General features: G+C 48.0%; 4 protein-coding genes across 4 annotated transcripts; 2 read left to right on the top strand and 2 right to left on the bottom strand.

Annotated features, from left to right (window-relative positions):
* Positions 1–135: 135 nt before the first annotated feature.
* GGS22DRAFT_191575 (uncharacterized protein) lies at positions 136–1,170 on the top strand (the record flags this gene model as incomplete). The annotated part of the gene is made up of 3 exons (XM_047965143.1): positions 136–514; positions 564–1,053; positions 1,122–1,170. 3 exons carry the CDS (start codon positions 136–138, stop codon positions 1,168–1,170), a joined length of 918 nt encoding a protein of 305 aa, XP_047815687.1.
* A 355-nt stretch (positions 1,171–1,525) lies between these two features.
* Positions 1,526–2,776, top strand: GGS22DRAFT_51512 (DnaJ-domain-containing protein). The gene is made up of 2 exons (XM_047967300.1): positions 1,526–1,684; positions 1,758–2,776. The coding sequence occupies exons 1-2, from the start codon at positions 1,572–1,574 to the stop codon at positions 2,668–2,670; spliced, it is 1,026 nt and encodes a 341-aa protein (XP_047815686.1). The 5' UTR covers positions 1,526–1,571; the 3' UTR covers positions 2,671–2,776.
* Positions 2,777–2,818: 42 nt separating this feature from the next.
* On the bottom strand, positions 2,819–4,807 carry GGS22DRAFT_170902 (Aminomethyltransferase folate-binding domain-containing protein). Its single transcript, XM_047962518.1, has one exon. The coding sequence runs from the start codon at positions 4,355–4,357 to the stop codon at positions 3,062–3,064; it is 1,296 nt and encodes a 431-aa protein (XP_047815685.1). The 5' UTR covers positions 4,358–4,807; the 3' UTR covers positions 2,819–3,061.
* A 4,937-nt stretch (positions 4,808–9,744) lies between these two features.
* GGS22DRAFT_170900 (uncharacterized protein) lies at positions 9,745–11,669 on the bottom strand. Its single transcript, XM_047962517.1, has one exon. It carries the CDS (start codon positions 11,113–11,115, stop codon positions 10,324–10,326), a length of 792 nt encoding a protein of 263 aa, XP_047815684.1. The 5' UTR covers positions 11,116–11,669; the 3' UTR covers positions 9,745–10,323.
* Between the last annotated feature and the right edge of the window lie 7,181 nt (positions 11,670–18,850).

The raw sequence follows: 18,850 nt of genomic DNA, 5'->3' as shown, positions 1-18,850 counted from the left end.
GCCCAATGCCCAATGCCCGACGCGAGGATTTGGCCCAGGCAGATTACATATGATAACACATGATAATGTTATAACTCGGCTATCTGATGCTGATAAAAACAGAGAATACAGACCTACTAGAATAAAACTTGAACAATGCCTCTAAATCAATGCAAGAACCAGATATCTCTCGCAAATATGACTACCATAGCCTCCAATGGTGGTGCCACGGTCAATAAACCAACAGAGGAAGATATACTGCGCAAGCCTTGGAAGTACATTGGCTACAAGGGTTATTCAAGCTTCCTTGCATCAGAAGATGAATTCTTCATATTAAGACGTTTCAATACCCTCAATGTTCGGATTGCCTTATCACTTCAAGATGAGATATCTTGGCTGGAGAATAAGTTATCAGAAATTGATCAAGGCTATAGTAGAAGGGATGTGGTAGACATCAACAATGGGACTTTAAGAGATGATCAGAACGACCGTGCAGAACTCTTGAATAGGATAATACCGAAAATACGTTACTATAGTGAGTTTCTCTTAACGGGGTTGGGCCGCTAGGGCTAACGTGGCTGAAGATGACTTCATCATACAGCAAACCACGATGAACAAATACCAACCAGCACCGAGTCGAGTGATTGAATCAATACGCAACTGGCATTTCAATCATGACTATGCTGCAATAAATAAAGATGAGCAGAGTTACTTGGACCATGAAAAGGACTTGATTTCGGTACTTCCGAAAGACAAGTCGCCTGTCCGACGACTAATCGACCATTCGCGGCGACTACGAACATTTTCGATATGGAAGCGGGATCAGCCAAATATCCCAGACTATGATGCCACTTTCGTATCGTATTATTCCGACAAGCGTATCGACGGGTTTGCTTCTGGTCTCATCACGTCGGCAGGAGTTATCTTGCTCATCTCCCCTATTTGGATTCTTCAATCTCTCCAGAGCCAGATCGAGAAATTGGTTGTAATCACTGTATTTATATTCGTATTCTTACTCGCACTATCGTTTGCCATGGCTACAAAACCGTTCGAGGCTTTAGGAGCAACTGCTGCGTAAGTTCCTTTAGGCAAAGGCGGAGGAGCGAGGGGGCAACAATCCCAATATACTAATACTGTAATAGGTATGCTGCAGTCCTAATGGTGTTCCTACAGCTCGGAAGTTCTAGTTAGGAGCAGGAATATCCAACAGGCTCTCATTTGGTGTTCTCCGAGATAGAACATAATAGCTGTTAGTAAATGTGAGTTCTAGGTGAATAAGCCATCAAAGCTATGATCCTGTAGCCGCGACCACCGATACTGGAGAGGGTAAATTAGATAGAAAATGCGGCCAGCTGTAAATATAAGTGAATAATTTCATGTTTTCGAGGAGAAGGCGGGAATGTTTGATGTAGGGAGGGGATTCAATGTTATGTACCTGAACGATTATGTAATCGGGCTATGATGCAGCTAAGTGGGGTCTTGAAATCGGCCAGTAGGTTGCTATTGACTTTGACATTTCTTCGGATAAAATCAACATCTCCCTCCCAAATCATTCTCTTAATCACGGCAACGATACGGACAAAACAGCCACGATGGATAATTCGGACCTCCTAGTATACGCCAAGGAGTATGCGACTACCCAGGATCTGTACGAGCTTCTGGGCGTAACATCCGACACACCCAAACCGGACATTCACCGTGCCTGGTAAGCCAATTCCTGTCCCAACATCCCAAATCTCTATTTCTGATGAACTAGCTAACACCCGTTATCCTCACAGGCGTAAGCGTAGCTTGAAATACCATCCAGACAAAGCAGAAACAAATTTCGACCCGGAAAAATGGGAGCTATTCGAACGAGCCCGGGACGTGCTGTCCGATGCTGCGGCGCGCGAGATCTACGACTCGCAACGGTCCGCCGCCCAACTACGCGAACAACAGCGCCATGCGATGGACGCAAAGAGACGTGCGATGGTGGAAGATCTCGAGGCGCGAGAGCGTGGGGCTATCAAGCGCCCGCGAGATGACCGCAGCGGTGCTACCATGAGCGAAGCAGAGAGGAGACGTTTGGCAGAAGCAGGGAAACGCCGCTTAGAAGAGAGGCAGCGGTTAATGAGAGAAGCAGAGGCCAGGGAGAGACAGCGAGATCTAGAACGAGAAAGGGAGCAACCAAGAAAAGAAGATCAACAGAAACCGGAACCATCGAGCCGTCGAAGGACTCCCGATGCGTCGAGTGTGGCCGAGTCGAAAATAGATATCGATCCGGAACCATCAGCCCAAAATGTGGATGGTTACGATGACCAGATTGCGGATATCGAGCGAAAAATCCGAGAGGCGCGGCTGAGGAAAGCAGCAAAGAAGGATAAGAAGGCAACACGAAAGAATGATGTGCCTGGTGGCGACAAGCTTGAGGCTCATCAGGCTAAACCCACTCCTGACATACCAGAAGAGCTGAAAGCTGACGAGAAGAAGGAACCCTCGATATCGTCTACAAGAGCAACGAAATCATTCTCATTCGCCCCAACTACCAATGCGTCCAACAATGGAAATGCTACGACAGACAATAAACCCCGAGCCAAGGGTGATTTTTCGTCGACAATGGCCAGGTTACGAGCTGCGCAAGCTGAGAAGGAAGCAAGAAAAAAGGCGGAAGAAGCTTCGACTACTACCACTGGTGCTGAAGTCGGTAGCTGATGGTGGGCCTCTGTTGTTTGACTGTCTGGATACTATTATTCCCTTACCTTTCGATATCATGATACCCCTAGTCACATAGTTTATGAAAGAATAGATATGTTCATGCCTTGAATAAAGACGAGATCCATACTAACTGAATTCCTGATACGCAATGTGATGTTTTCAAGCCTAGTGCACAACCCACCCATTCACACCCATCGTAGGAAAAACGGATAAATAAGTAACATGGATTGAATTGCCTCGATTCAATTATGAGCTGAAGCTCTATTATTCTTCTTCATAGGATACATCGGCTTCAGAGTAGCGATACCAGCACATCTACATACCTATACCATACAACTCTCCCAAGTCTACTTTAGTTCTACAACCCCCTTCTCTCCTCTCCACAACGTCAATGACCAGAATCAGAATTCCACTCCTCGGACAACTTCTCCCTCAACCAATCCGGCACAAACGCCTTGATCTTAACAGACTGCCTATCACCTTCCTCCTCCTCTTCCGCCCCCCACTTCAACACAAACTCGTCCTCGTCGGGGTTAAACGGCTTCGCGCGCGTCTCGCCGAGGAGCTCCACGCCCGTCATGATGTGCAGCCGACACAGCGCCAGCCCAACATTACCCACGCCGCCCAGCCATGTTCCCGCACTGGTGCCCTTAGTGCGGCCCTTGCGGGAAATAGCCAGGTTCGACGGGACGTTTTCCGCTGATATCTCATTCCCTTCCTCCATCCCGTTCACCCAAGGGTTATACTCGAGTTTCCGCGGCGATGGAGAGGATGCTGATGCTGAGGAGGACGGATACAAAAGGCAAGGCAAGATACGCTTCCGCACGACCCCGCGATGCCGCGTCCGGATCGTCAGCTCCTGCCCTACATAGCACCCCTTCCGGAAGTCGATGCCCCCGGCGGCGTCCATGTTCGCCTCCTGCGGCAACGCCTGTTCGCGCGGGATCTCAGCCTGCCCTTCCGCTACGCCGAGCAGATAGCGATGGATCCGGTACGCCGTGTCATCGTACTTCTCAAGATTCAAATCCAGATACCCCGCGCCATCACCAAGCCTTAAAACACGCGATCCCATCCCCGGGGCGCGGGTATCAGGGAGCGTAATACCATCCTTCATCCCCTCCAGCGCAGGCAGTGAAGCAGAAGCGCCGTCCCAGACCTGCCACACCGAACACTCCTCCTCGTGCAAAACCCGACAAGACACCATGCGCCGCAGCTTATACCGCTTCATATGCGCGGCCAGGGCCTCAGCCTGTCCCGCATCAACCTCAATCACGAACGCCTCTCCCTCCACAGCCGTACCCCCGCCCAGGCCGAGCGTGTCGCGGTACACGAAGACGTCGTTCAGCACGCGGCCCCGCGCATTCAGGAACGCGGCGTAGAACCCCGGCGCCGCAGCCTCGGCAGCCGCTGCTGCGTCGATCTGCGGCGTGTTGAGCCGGCGACCGTTTCCCGGCTCCGCGACGACGCTCCGCGTCACGAGCCCGTGCAGGAACTTCGCGGCGTCGGGGCCCGCTACGCTGATCAGGCGGCGCGAGGACAGCTGGGCGTAGCCCGCTGGTGGGGGCGCTGGGATGGGCTCTCTCCGACGTGTTGGTGTTGCGGTTGCGGAGAACTGCCGCCGCCGGCACGAGGTGCATATGAAGGAGCTGAGGGCCTTGCGGCCCGGGGGTAGGATCTGCTGCATTGCGCGTACGGCGGTGGCTTTACGGTCCGTGGGTTGGCGTTTCCCATGGATGGGGGGATGGATGGATGGGGATGCCTGGATGCGCGATATCGGATCCTGGTTTTTCGCTGGATGCGGTGGTATACCCCGTATTGGCGTCGACAAGGCTAGGGCTACGTATGTACGTAGGCTGTGAGGAAGGTTTCTTGTTGTCGGGTTGACGTGTTACCGCGGCTTCCGGCGGATGGGTGGGATGCGCGATATGATGTAACCGTGGGAAACTTCGCCCTAAAGGTTTTTTTTTCATTGGTAACGCGAAACGGGGAAGCTTCGGGGTCGGCTTCGGAAGGTCGGTAATCGGCCTGGTTCGGCCCCGACGCCCTACGGATCCCCCTCTATTACCGTGGCTTCCAGGCGTTCCTACGGGGCAGTTACAGGGCGTTTACAAGGCTAGGGTTAGTGCACTTGCCCCGTCTGCCCGTGAACATCTCCTTGTTACGGCTGTTACGGCTGTTACGGCTGTTACGGCTGTTACGGCTGTTACGGCTGTTACGGTAGCTACTGCTATATCCATATTCACCCGACTATTGACGCGAAGTTTCCCGTAGTCTCGGCGCGGGGTTAAAAGTTACGAGGGACGCCTTGTAATCGACTCTTGCCCTTACCTCTAAGGCTTTTTACCATGTCCGCGTGAATTGGTCACGTTGGCTTGAAAAGGATTCCGCGCGACCCGCGGTTTCAACCTATGTTGGTGCCTATCTTGTTTCCGTGGATTGCATTCCTTCCAATAGGTACAATACAATAATACCTGGGCGGTCCAGAGAGATATGCCGGGTCCGAATCGCCCATAATTCCTTTCTATCCGAAACAGCCACGACGACGACGATGATGGTGTTGGCGATGCTGGTTACCTACTGTAGGCTGCTAGGTTAGCCCTGAAGTTTACGTGCGTAACTTCTTTAACCCAGCTGCCCAGGACCCTTACTGCATCGCCCGGTAGTCCGTTCGTTCCCACAGCGGATATGCGCGTCGCGGGCTTAAGTTATCACGTCAGCGGTACCTAGTAGTGTTTGGAATCCGTACCTGTGATCTTCGAAGGATATGTCTAATACGGCTGACTGGATTACCTACCTAGCTATGCTATTTTCTAGATAGCGGCTACCTAGTAGGTAGTGATTTGGAATAAGCACATATGTACCTAACTAGAATCTAGATATTAGGTCCAACGTTTTGGTTTAAAGGTGCAACTAGTTACTTCCTAGGTAAGTACTTCTAGGCGTAGTCCGGGTCGAGGAAATAATCCGCGAGCGGATCTACTCAATTCTAAGGCTAAGTACCCTATACATCGCTATTAAGGTGAACTACATAAAGTGCCCGGCGCTCTTTGCAAATGTGCATACAATCCCGAATATGCCTGCGTTGCCTTATGAGACCATCATGATCTGCTTGCATGCAGTAGCATAAGTTAAACCAAAGCCCGATTTTGTGAAACCAGCTGCAACGTATCCATACGCCTTACATCTGGATGCACATATGTACATTACCCATATGGATATGGATATGGATGGGATGGATGTTAGGTACCAACGTGTGGTGTGTGTATGAAGTGGCTTATACGTTGGCAGGTTGAGGTCTCGAGTCCAATTGCCAACTAGTTTAGTCATCACATGAAAAGACCAGACAGTCCAAGCAGTCCAGGGTGGTTGGAATCTCGTTCACTCGACCCAGTCAGATCTCGCATAGTCTCTCCATAGGCACGCTGTAATGTCGTCGGGCTTAGCCAATTGATATGCAGCCCGCAAATGATTCGCACGGTCGTTGGACGATGTAGGTATGAATCAGCGCGCGCTCCCCGCCGTCTTCCCACCACACACGCTACGCTGCACTACACGCTTGTGTGTCCAGTGTCTAGTGTGTCCCGCCAGTTTGCAAGATCTCACCGCTCCTCTGGATAGGCCAACGTCCAAGCGAGCGAGTCTGTGTGGCTGCTTCGCGACGGCCCCTCCAGCTTCTGGCGGTCGACAACTTTTTTACCTACCAGCCTAGCAGTTGCATCGACCGGCAAGATGACTAACTGGGTCAACTCGCGAGGTCGTGTAGCAGCCAGCAGCCATTCATTCATCCCACTATCGATCTATCCGTCACTACGCGGGTCCGTCCTTAGCCACACATGACGGCACTTAGCCTTTCCGAGACTTAATCAACCACGGGCAGCACGGGCAGCACGGGTTGGCCATACGCATAGTAGTTTAGCCCTGCTGGATACTACTATGGCAGTATGGTAGGTAGATGCAACTAGATGCAACTAGATACATGTATCTGCTGCAATATGTACATATCTTCACCGAATCTTTTACACATTAGACTGGATGTTTCTGTTTCATCTAGTTTCGTGTTGAATGATCAAGATCGATCACGGGAGAAGCCCATCCTAGGCCTTCTTGACTCAGGGCTTTCCTTTAGGCGGCTCTTGTTTAATTGCTTGCGCCCGCGCACATACCGGCTCGCCTAGCAGATCATCTGGGCGTCGAGGCGCAAATCTAGATCATTTCGGATTTGGAGTCCAATGTAAGTAGGCAGGTAAGCAATTGCTTGATTGTTTGATTAAGCTGCTCACGACATAAGGCAACTGAGACATGTGATGCCATGCCAGCTCAATAGGCAATTTGCGAAGTTGGCGACAATAAGAAACATACCGATACTGACACTTCGGCGATTACCTATCGGTCGATTATCGTCTGTTGAACTGCGACGATTGAGGTAGGTAGATCATCTATGCAAATCATCTACACAACTGCGTGCAACATTAAAAAAAAAGAGAGAATACGGCATCACATGCCCCAGAGGCGAAAGAATGCGATGTCGAAGATATCGTGATTTGAGTCTCTTAAATATCGGGGTTTGAAAGCAACAGCAACAGCAACATTCGCGATCTTACATGCCTACATAGCAAGTCAATATATCATAATTTAGCGTAGACGGGTAAAAGCATCTGTTCCATTCCAGAAACTGAGGCGCAGGTTAGGTACAGTCATCATCATCATCGCTATCACCACTTATCACCACTATCGTTAGATGGAGGAGCCAATAGTAAAGGGCAATGAAACCCAAGAGAGGCGACGGTAGCGAAAACGGACGAGTCTTACTGGTCGTCTCCTACGACCGGCGTCCCATCAATTGGACATAGCGGTGTCAAGGGTAGAAGCTGACCGCAGATTGGGGTTACGGCGGTTGACCTATGCGGGAGTGCAAGGGGGTCCTCCAGCGTAGGCGTGGCCGTGTTGGTATTGTACAATGCAATAATAATTAACAGTAGGTCTTTGCAGTCTGCAGTCAATCTGCAGTCTGCATAGAAGATAGAAGATAGAACACCGTATTATCTCAGCACCGTCATCAATCAGTTCGTGCTTCTCCGCTGCCTTTCCCCTTTACGGAAAGAAATAAGAGCTTAGGGTTACACGGAAGCTCTTTTGTCCCCTAAGAAAAAGAAATCCGAGGAGAATGATAGGGCAATTGACGACAGCACCCCTCGCTAAACAGCTCCCTACCTACTACATATACCTAGTAGTAAGATGAGAGCTATGAACCAGACTGGCGGCGCTCGCAGCGCTGACGGTGTAGAAGCCGACCTGATTATCTGCCAGCTCTTTCGTACCGGATGCGAGGAAAAAGTATCCGTAAGACAATATGGTTGAGATTCAATCGTATCAATGGTTCATCTTCGTAGGGGTCCAGATTGCTTGCCCTGACTGACTACCAGAACGGTACTTCTCCGAATTGCCTATTTACATACCGTAGATACATACCGCAGGCGGGAGTGATACCCGCAAGTAGCTGTTTCGGCGTCTATCGTGGAGAATCTAGACCTTGTAAAGGAGGTAAAAGGGACCACGTAGCGTCCGAAAGGGGAGTCTTAGCATCGGTAACTTCTCCGACCAAGCGGGTTATCAGATGATTTGTACGGATCATGACTCAAAATGAAGAATTCCGAAAGAGCCTAGGTTTAAGGAGGTTCAATATTGAAAACATTCAAGCACACAATTGTGATTGAAAAAAGAAAATATATAAAATATCACCAAAAAATATCCACTTAGCTTCAAGTATTTTTTTTTTCAGCCGGTCCAGGGGATACAGCTATCCATACGAACGGTAAACGAGATTGTGGGGTGTGTCACAGACCTTAAAGATCGCGCGGCAGGAATTGATTGGACAACGAACGGTTTTTACCTTTGGCTCTGCGCGCGGGAAGCCCAGACAGTTGGGATTTTCTTACTTGAGCTAAAACCGGAACTAGTTCGTTTCCAGTTAGTGTCCGGTATCTACCTTATATCTTGTACCTTAGTCTTGTGGATCTAAGATAATCACCCGACGACCCGACAACAAGGTCCAGTGCCCTGTGCACGGTCCCCCCTCTTTCCTTTTCCCCCCCCAAAGACGAAAAGTACACACGGCCAAAAAGCCAAGACTTTTGATGAGCAGGCGGAAGGCTCAACTATCATGTCTGCCTGATCTGATGAGCGATTGCCCAGGTGCCCAGGTGAAGAGTCAAGGCCTCGCAACCCACTACCCAATTGAGAGGCAGGGGTAGGCGAGATAATCTTGCTATGTACCTTGACATCAAACTAGCCCAAGCCTCTTTGCTGTCATGATAATCTCTCTGTCTCTGACTCTTTAATTCCGGCCTCCGTCGGATATTGTATTCCATCTTACGGACGTAATGATTTCCTCATCCCCCTTCCCCCTTTGTTACTTAGGTACCTACATATGTACATACCACCTCATACCAACATACCGGATACGCACGCCATCTAATTACGCAAAACAATGAAAGACTTCGATTAACAATCAGGATTCGATTCTTTTCCATCATCATGATGTTTTATGAAACCCTTTGTTTTAACGGAATCAGGGTCTTCGGTCTTTTTTTGTGCGCCGGACTTACGTTACTAAGCTAAACAACCGCTAACCCGACCTGTCCGATTAAAATGTTGACGAAATGTTTTGATAGAATTTCGGGAACCGGTACTAACGCGGGGTTTGTCATCTCTCCGAGTCCCTTCAGGTACTGCGATAGTTAGCATGTACCTAATTTTTTGTAGCAGGGTGGATTGAAATTCTGTACCAGGTAGACTTCGTCAATTTAGTTAGGATAGCCCTGATATGTTGCAAGTTAGTAAGATCCCCTCACACCTCGGCATCACAAATGTGTGATGATGAATCAACTAATGATTACCGATATCGCGGCATACACGGGAACGCTTTATTCCTCATCAACTCCGTCGCGCATGACTCAATCACTTAGAAATCTAGATCAATTTGATAACTCCCGCTTTACATAATCATGTGACAATATAGTTCAATATTCACGAGGTAGTCAATTGATCACTTGCATATTGGGGGAAATAATGTTTGACTAATTCTTTGTATTGTATTTTTAATTGATGGGCTTCGACTGCGTCTGTGTGCGTGCAGTATGTGATAGCCTTCGCTATGTAGCAATTGAAATTCGGTGAAGCGAGGCCAACATGTATTGTATGTTGTGTTCCACTCGACCTTTGAGTTTTGAACCCAGCATATTTTTTTATGCGTGGGTTAAAAACCAGGGAGCGAAAACAAGCCCCGCTAGTCCACTCCAGTCCTGATGTTTACCGCTTTCGGTAGTACCCTTTCAATAGTCCTCCAATAGAAAATAACTTGTGAGCGGTGACATATGCTCCCAGATGCGATTACCTAGTCTCGTTCTAGGTTGCGGTGATACCCGTCTTTTCCCCTTCCTCCTCCTCAGGTAGTCGTAGTCGTATTGACACAAATGAACAAAGTAAAAAAAGAAAAAGAAATCAAATGAAGTCGCTCGCGCTTTAAAATGCCATGCCGCTATTGGTATTTTGAAACGCCACCCAGATGCAGATGAAGAAATCACATTATGTCAAACAAGACCCGACGCTGATGCAAGCCGTGAAAGATCAACAAGTATTAAGACAGTCCTCCTAGTAAACCGATATCGCGGATACTATTCTTCCCGTATTTCGCGGCGGTAAGTAGTATCCATCGTTGTAGAAATCTGCCTTGCTGTCTTCTTCGTCTTGCCTCGGATCGTAGTACTTCGTCGTGACTGTGGTTTCCTTCTGCTTATCTGAGAATGTAGGTATAGATGCGGCTGGTGGTGAAGGAGGCATTGCCTCGTCTTCTGATGAGTCGGAGTCGTGCTCTAGCTCGGGAGGTGATGTTATCAGGTGTGATGGTGATCGTGTGAGTGTCAAAGCGTCGTAGTCTTCGTCGTCGTCCTCAAAGTCGTCATCATCCTCGTCCATCGTGTATAATTGGGGAGATGGCGGTACTACGACGTTGGAAGGTATCCGTCGTAGCGGTGCCGCATCTACCATCTCCACATCTTCGTCCTCGTCTTCCGTGTCGCTGTCCGAGTCGGAGGAGTCCGCTTCCCAGTCGTCCTCCATGGCAGTGCTGTCGGCCCATTGCACGTGCCTCTCTTCGGTCTTGGGTGCGGCTCCTCGGACGGATTGGTTGAACCAGCTCTCTTGTTCTTGTTCGGCCTCGGCAAGGTCGAGCATTAATGAGTCCAGTAAGTTGGCGTGACCAACAAGGAGACGAAGGTTGTGGTCAGGTCGGGCAGCTTCATTGGAAAGCTTAGCCCGTGCCTTGTGAGCGAGAAAGTAAGTCTGGGTAACGGACATCTTCTTTCTCAGTGGTGATGAGGTTGATTGTGTGTATGGGTGATGGGAAGTAGGGTGAAAAGGTGACGGTGAGGTTGTGGAAACCATTTTGTATGATATGATGCTTGTCAGCGTCTGTGTGTTCGTTTTGTATGATAATGGTGCAATAGGTTGCAATATTATTTTTTTGTTGTGTTGTGTGAGTCAGGCACCGATATCCGGCCAAGGGTAGGAGAGGCAATGACCGAACAGCGAAGGCTTCTCTTTTATGTGCAATTACGATCGTTGAACTTTTTTTCGGCAGGCGTAGTGGGGACCGGGGGATGGGGGGCTCTTCAAAAGGTACAAAGGTACAAAGAACGTGGTACCCTATACCGACCGCCTTTGCGAAATTTCGAGGCTTGCGGTGTGGAGTTGTTAAGTGCTGCGTTGGTAGGGCGCCGTGCCACGATCTCAATGTCAGTTGAAGTATTATATGCTGGTATACTAGTTACTAGGTACCGTGGTCTCTGGGGTCTCTGGGGAATGATGAGGTTTGAGTGGAAATGATGAATATGAATTCAAGATGAAGCTTCCGGAGAACTGAAAGTGGAATGGGGGCGAGAGGGCTTTCTTTTGTAATATACCCGCTGACTAGATCGTCTGTTGAATTCGAAATACATCCAATACATACAAGCCCATCGAGTTGTAATAAATGCGATGATGGACTTTTGCTTCGGGCTTAAACGGTGACGGGGGTTCGGATCATTCGTAATGGGCGCGCAATTGATTAATTCTCCCTGGTTCGGTACTTCGCTACTTTGGTACATACAACAATCCATCCCATCCATGGATGGGTCCATGGATCTATGGATGTACATATGTAGTGTATGACAAGGCAACCAGGCATGCCCCGTACCCCTGCACCTTCTTACGCACATGCATCCTTTCACCGCAATAATAAGTACAGAACGTACCGAGTTACCTCCACGTATTATGTGTACACTTATGCGTACTAGCGGGCCAAGACAGACTTGCACAAAATATCGAATCGCAGGCAACTTCGCCGACCGCTTCTAAGGCTTGCTTAAGTCATAAGCCCGCATTCCTTTTGTCCTCTCAACTGCGCAGTGTCATCGGAAACAATCAGTCAGTCAATCTAAGCATCCATTTGCGAACAGGGATGCGATGCAATGTCTTATATCAAAACAATAATGCCCACCTAGATTGCCAGATAGAAAGTCGGACTTTGACTGCTGACCGTTGTGGCTCTGCTATGACACTGCACTGCACATAATAGGCATGATAGACCGCTATGGCGATACAGTTCAAGGTTATTGGAACATGTCAACCTTGAAGTTGCCTAGGGCTGCTAGGCTAGTTGGTTACATAACCGATGGCACGAGATTCGCTTTCGGGTTGAAACCCGTTCCCCGTACTGCCCGTATTCCGTAAGCTAGCGGGTTCATAATAATGACATCAAATTCCACAGCGTAACGTATCTGCATAATATTTGCATAAACCTAATATTCCAATTTTTATAGGGGAAATTCTATGTGATACTAATGGCTACTATGGATTGCTGATGAATCGGATCTCAGTCGGGATTGTTCAGCAAGGGTTGACATAATACGGCAATATTCGAACACTGAAACTTTGACCGGTACATACTAGTCGGGTTCGAATTAATAATTATGCCGCTTTGCAATATACTATTCAACAAGGCACAACCATATCACCGAAGGAAATAAAAGTCGGCTTTTATTTATCCTCGATTCTAACTACGTTAGTCAAACTATGCAGTATAGGATGATTCATCAATCATTTATTCTTTTTATTGGTGATCGTCGCAATCTGTGACTCTTCCTTTTGACACGGAACTAATATGGCGATAATAATCCTCTAACGTTGAACGCCCATTCTAATAACCACCAAAGTCCGCGATCTCCGTGACCCGTAGTCGCTTATCGCACAGATCGATCACATCACTAAAAAAGCACATGCATATATAATGGCAATCCTAAGTAAACCTGTAATAAGGCAGAAACACACCGAGCCCTATTTTCTACCTAGATTTTATAGGTACTTACAGCGTATGGAGTGTTGACAAGCCACCATCTCGATGCATGAAATGACAAATCCACAAAAGAATACGTAGGGCGCAATTGCAAACCGTAGTTAAAAACTCAAAAATCCATTACTGCCCGAGCCGTCGCAGTCGTAACCAGGCTGTCACAAGGGTGGGCTAGATGGGTCACAAGATTACTCGCAAGGGCAATCGGACTTGGAAGCCTTTTTTATTTGACCAAGCCCGAAGTCGCTTAAGGTTGGGTAAATTCGGAGCCGTGCCAATGCCGCCCGTCCCGTTAGTATCCTACGAGAAGAATAAATTCAAATATGAGTAATCCGAAAACTACCGGAGCTCGCAATTGTGTGAGTTTCTGTATGCGGGGTTGTAGATAACGGGTTTCTCTCGGTCTAGATTCGCTACCGAGTGAAGACCTAGGCATGTACGAAGCGAGCAAACCGTTCGTTCTCGATTTTCACTGACTCATGAGAGCGTCCCGATGTCCCGTTGTCCAGTTGTCCACATGGGCGCAGTTTATCAAGACGAATGCGACGCAGCTAATTTGCGAGCTTCATCACGAGGAGGAATTAGGCACACCGTTTACGCATTTGGATGCGCACTTGCGTCGTAACTATACACATCCGTATAGCATTCATTCGCAATTGTGAACACTTGATGTAAGGCTGCATATGGGAATCAGTGCCAAGGTATTTTGTAGTCTGTTCGCGTTCAATTGACAAAAATGAAAATGGACGAACGAGAAGCAGTTCCACCCGTGTGGTCTTTTGTTCATGAAACCAATAACCCCCATACGACTCTTTGATTCAGACCGAAGTTTGCCAAGCTTGCATAAAAACGCATTGTCTTCGAAAGGATTTGGCAAATTGCTTCGAGAACATTTCCATTTTCAGACCATACGACAATATCAAATAAGAAGGCTTGGCGCTCTCCCGTTCGTTGATTTGCGAATTCGAAACCAGCTATGTGGAGAAGGTAAGACCGAGGTGACAACTAAAAAGTACAATACTTTCCTCTATTGTGTATCTGACGGCATAATTTATGAACTAATATACCATCGAATACAATAACTCAAAAGACCCAGGCATCCCTTAGCCTTTCAAAGTACCCGGTGCTTGTCAGCTTATGTTCCATTCCTATGACATTTGGCTGTGCAGGTACAGTACCTCTCTTACCTCTCCGTAGGGCTGAAATTGCATTATTATGTAAATATATGAATAAGGTTAGAGCGGTTAGAACGGCTACGAATTAAACCTTAGGCGCCCTTAAAGGGCGGGCAGGCGGGTTACCCAGACTGCCGGAAATGGAAGCCACGGTTTCACGGACCTTGGTCGATAAAGTAAGAAATTATTTTCCCCAGGATTCCTGGATCTTACCTAATTTCAACTAGATTGAATCTCTCTCCTAGCCACCAAGCCACTTAACTAACCACCTAATCACCCTATCCTCGAGGGTTCTCGCGAATTTTTGCCAATGCCGTTCTCTCGCTTCGGTCATCTCCATAGAGACAAGCCACCGCTCTTCAAGGGTGACCATTGGGTCTAGTAACGTAGTATTGGAAGGGATTATCGAGATTCTCGACATTGCAGTGTGTGGCTTTGCAATTTTTAAATGCTTCATCTCGAGAGCCAATACAATTCCAGAATAGATCATGAGCCTTGGCATTGGCATGGTCATATCTACCAACCTCGTAAACCCGTACGAGTTGTTGGATGTTATGTACTAATGTTGCTATGACGACGATATGAGATTCGTGACAATTCCTTCATCGGCAGATGCAGCCGCGCTGGCTTATCATCACGATCTTAACGGATTTAAACCCATGCTAACAAGATGGTAGCTCATGGAAGATCTCTATCTTAACATCTTAATAGTGCAGAATGGTCCTTGTCCCTGCCAAGAGTTAACAATCAGGAATCCTTCTAAAGACTATTGGCGATTAAGTGTCGCGAGATCAAGATCAATAATCTAGTTCCCACAAGAAACGACAACGGGTTAGGATTGGATCGCTATCTCCTATTGTGTCCGATAAATTATTCCAGGCGGGCTTTTCGGAGACATTCTGACTACATCCCGTACCGTCTCACTGATGGATCTAAAATAACGGAACAAATTCTTCATATACGACAATTTATTCACGAAGGAACAGACCTGCATGCTCTAGATTAATTCATCTCGACTGGAAAGCAAATATAATCTCAGAACCTTGATGCGAGTCTAGGGAGGGTTGCAGAGAACATTTTCCTGTCTTACGACCTTCGAGGAAACCTTCTGGAATGTTTCTCTTGCGTCTTACACGTGGTCGAATCTGCAGGAGACTTTGCTTACGGTAGCAATGGTCTTCCCAGCTGGAGACGAACCAGCCAGTCGAATTACAGCATCAATCAATCGTTGCGCGGATCTGATACAACGTCTGGTCGAGCGATGATACCCAATTTCCTCTAGAGACGCGATAGCCTTTTTACTACTTACTCGCATGCAAGCAAACCGGCATGAAGCTTTTCCAGATGAGGGTTTACCTACATACGACTTGTAGGGTTCTTCGCTCCTAGTGGGCGATTATACAGATATCAACGTTCCCCTATCCCGCACAGCTGCGGCGCATTCTGTCCGTAGTGCATCGACCACTACTACGGTAACTATGACGATATGGCGATAGGGCATTCCAAATCCTTCAGCTCTACTCCGTGTGCCGACCATTTTCACGAGTACCAAGTAACTTATGTACGACGCCGATTGGCGGTGCGGCGCGAAGGATTCATGTGTGCAACCCTCCCTTCGTACAGAAAAAACGTGGCATCCACGGTGCCTGGTTGCAACCCCTTCAAACATTCGGCAGTCCAATTTCCCCTCTGACATCAGCAGCCACACACCCTCACGAACCATTCCAGTGTGCTTGGTGCGTTCGGTGCGTTTGTTACGTTTGGTGAGGTTGCCGTCAGGAGGTCCGGTCCAACTTACTTACACACCTAGGTCGGCCGCCATTGCCGAGTTGGAAATCAGGATGCATCAGGGCGCGCACGCGACAGCACTGCACTCCTATCTGGTGCAGATTTCTATGTCTGTGAGTTATGTTTATGGTGATTCATCATCTCAAACGGCCGAGTGCCTCCGAAAGCCTGCTTGATGATCGACGTGCTGCAGGCAAGACATATACGACCTCGTGCTATCTAGCTCCTTCTCGTGATAACGGATAGGAACAGCACCGTTTTGCCATAAGTGTATGTCTCGGCTTCGCGTGTTGCCGGCACAATTTTGGTCAGCGTGCATGATCCGAGCAACAATAGAATGGGACACAGGTATCAGCATGAACTATCATCGATCAGTTGTAATATCTATCAATTATCAAATTGTTTTGTCGATCGTTACCGGGAAACAATATCAAACAAATACGGCTTTCGCTTTTGGCAGCCGCACGCGTATTCGCGAATCTTTACGGCACTTAACGCAACGATGGTGGGATGAAATACGCGGGCTGCGCGGGATACACGGCATGGGTCTTCTTCTCTTTCTCCCCTGTCTCTCCGCACGTGGCCCTACAACGTCCCACCCTATTAAGAACCTTGCAGGGCACGCGTGAGATACATACTATGACATGTAACTCGCCCAATCAGGCAGGTAAGTTCTCGATTTGTCAACATCAGGTACCTTTTTGAGTGGAGAGGTACTTATGTGGTTAGAGCTCGAAAAAATGTAAGCAATATTTGCTCTGTAATCATCGCTATTACACGCCTAAGGAATGTAAGTAATTTGCGAGTCTACCTTGTTTGAGGGCGGATCGCCAGGTGAAGGATACCTACATGGAAAGTAAGTCACCAATATTAATTACTTACCTACTTAGTACAATACAAAGTACCTACATACATGTATGAATAAAATATTACCTAGCGTTCCTGGATAGGTTTCATTGACTAGCTCAAGCGTCGTACGGGGTCGTTCCTCGACAAGACAGAGCCTCGTTTTGCTTTTGAGGAATTCCTTGTGTCCCACCACCTACCTATAGACGTACGTGGCTAGAGACACGGATATAAGCCCAGCCGCGCCATGAACGGACACGGCGTTTGGATGGCTTGGCCAAGTTGGTGCCTAGCGAGTTGGCGAGATACTTGCCTAGTATAGTATGTGGCGTTTCCATCTTTGCTTTTTGCTATCTACCTATTTCTCTATCCCACCAAAAAAGAATTGTGTTGGTAGCCTGCTTACAGTAGTAGCTAATTTCCCTTTTCATACCTCTTTCACCTTGTAGAATGTCATCATCAGCCCAGTCCCACCAGTTCGCGGTGCTCTTATGTCAGAGTAGCGGAAATTGTATGGTATGTCTGTATGCACACACTATCAATTCTACTACGTTCGTACATACATACATACATACATACATGAGATGCAGAGCTGCCGATCTCGGATCCGCCTTATTGAATTCTAGGTAAGCTAGATAGGTTATATCGGTACTTACATTACCCAGAGCATAGATCGCAAAGGTTAAAGGATATATTATCACGCTATCTGAGTAATATAGGAGATTGTCTATGCCGAAATGGGGATGCCGTATTAATGCTACAAGGGACTGATCTGACGGTCCCAGGAACTTGGTATTGGACGATCTTATGGCTGGTAGGGGCTGTATGGGCGAGAAGTCGCGATACTTCGGTTCGTCGGTACATCATAATGCTAGTGTATGGGACATCGACTACATGGAGCCTATTATGGCAATAGGATAGATGGGGATCCGCAGGACTATTCGTGCTATATGCTTCTTATCTTGATGCTCATCTCTCTGGATCTTATTCCTTGTCCTAGCCTAGCCAGCATGCTTGACATCGATGAGTTGTCTTCTGTACATAGTATGCTTTGCCGAATGATCGGCTTGATGCGAGCCTTGACAAGGCCATTGGCTATTACCCCGTTGACAAATCATCCAGGGGGGTAAGCCACTTCATGCCTCCCTTGTTCCCCTCTCTTAACGACAGCCAATCCGTTCTGTTAGACAGGCTAGGGTAAGCAAGCAGGAGCAAGTCCCTGCCAGGCCGCCACATGGAAGATTACTCATGGTGTCTACTGCCGTTCCAAATTCTCGGGTTATGGCACCTTGGGGAAATTGCTCTCCTTTGCCCTTCTAGAAGGATTGTTTTCTTCCATACATAATGAGACTCTGACACGCTTGGTAGGTAAGAACTATGGCGTCTATGCGTAAGCTTCATTTGAATTCCCCTGGAGAAGCTATAGAGCTCTACGTTATAATCAGCAGAATTGCTCAGGGGCGCATAAGTCAATGCAGAATCTCCAGCTGCCAGATTCCAGAGCCCCTTATGGGAAGGTAAATAGACTCCATTGGCTACTATACCTTCAGGTAGGAGGGGGATGTGAAACCTAACGTCAAAGGCGTGTGGGTGAGGTCGTATAGAACGACGCCAGCATTCCTTAGCTGGTGTGTTCCTGCAGGACTACATCATGGAGATACACATTAGTGGTGACAGCCCAGTTAGATAGACCCAAGTCCTCGGGTTCCAGCCCCAGAAACTACCGTCCCGTGTGTCTGTTACAACCTGGCCCAGCCCAACATGACCGGGATAATAGTTGGGGATGTCCTGGGGTAGATGTTAATGGTGTGCGCCCCTTTGCTGTGACAGGTCTTGATTATTTCCTCGGAACCTTCCTACTAGTCCTCGTACGAGTTAGGAATGGACTAGCTTAGGCCCATGGTGTCGGCCGTGTGCGAGCTCAGAGACCATCGAAGAAAAGCAATTGTCGGTGACTATGAAGAAGAACTTGTTCCTCATA

This window comes from Annulohypoxylon maeteangense, assembly GCF_022496945.1.
Source record: "Annulohypoxylon maeteangense strain CBS 123835 unplaced genomic scaffold GGS22scaffold_17, whole genome shotgun sequence".
In the NCBI taxonomy this organism is placed as follows: Eukaryota; Fungi; Ascomycota; class Sordariomycetes; order Xylariales; family Hypoxylaceae; genus Annulohypoxylon; species Annulohypoxylon maeteangense.
This window is presented reverse-complemented; position numbering and strand designations above follow the sequence as displayed.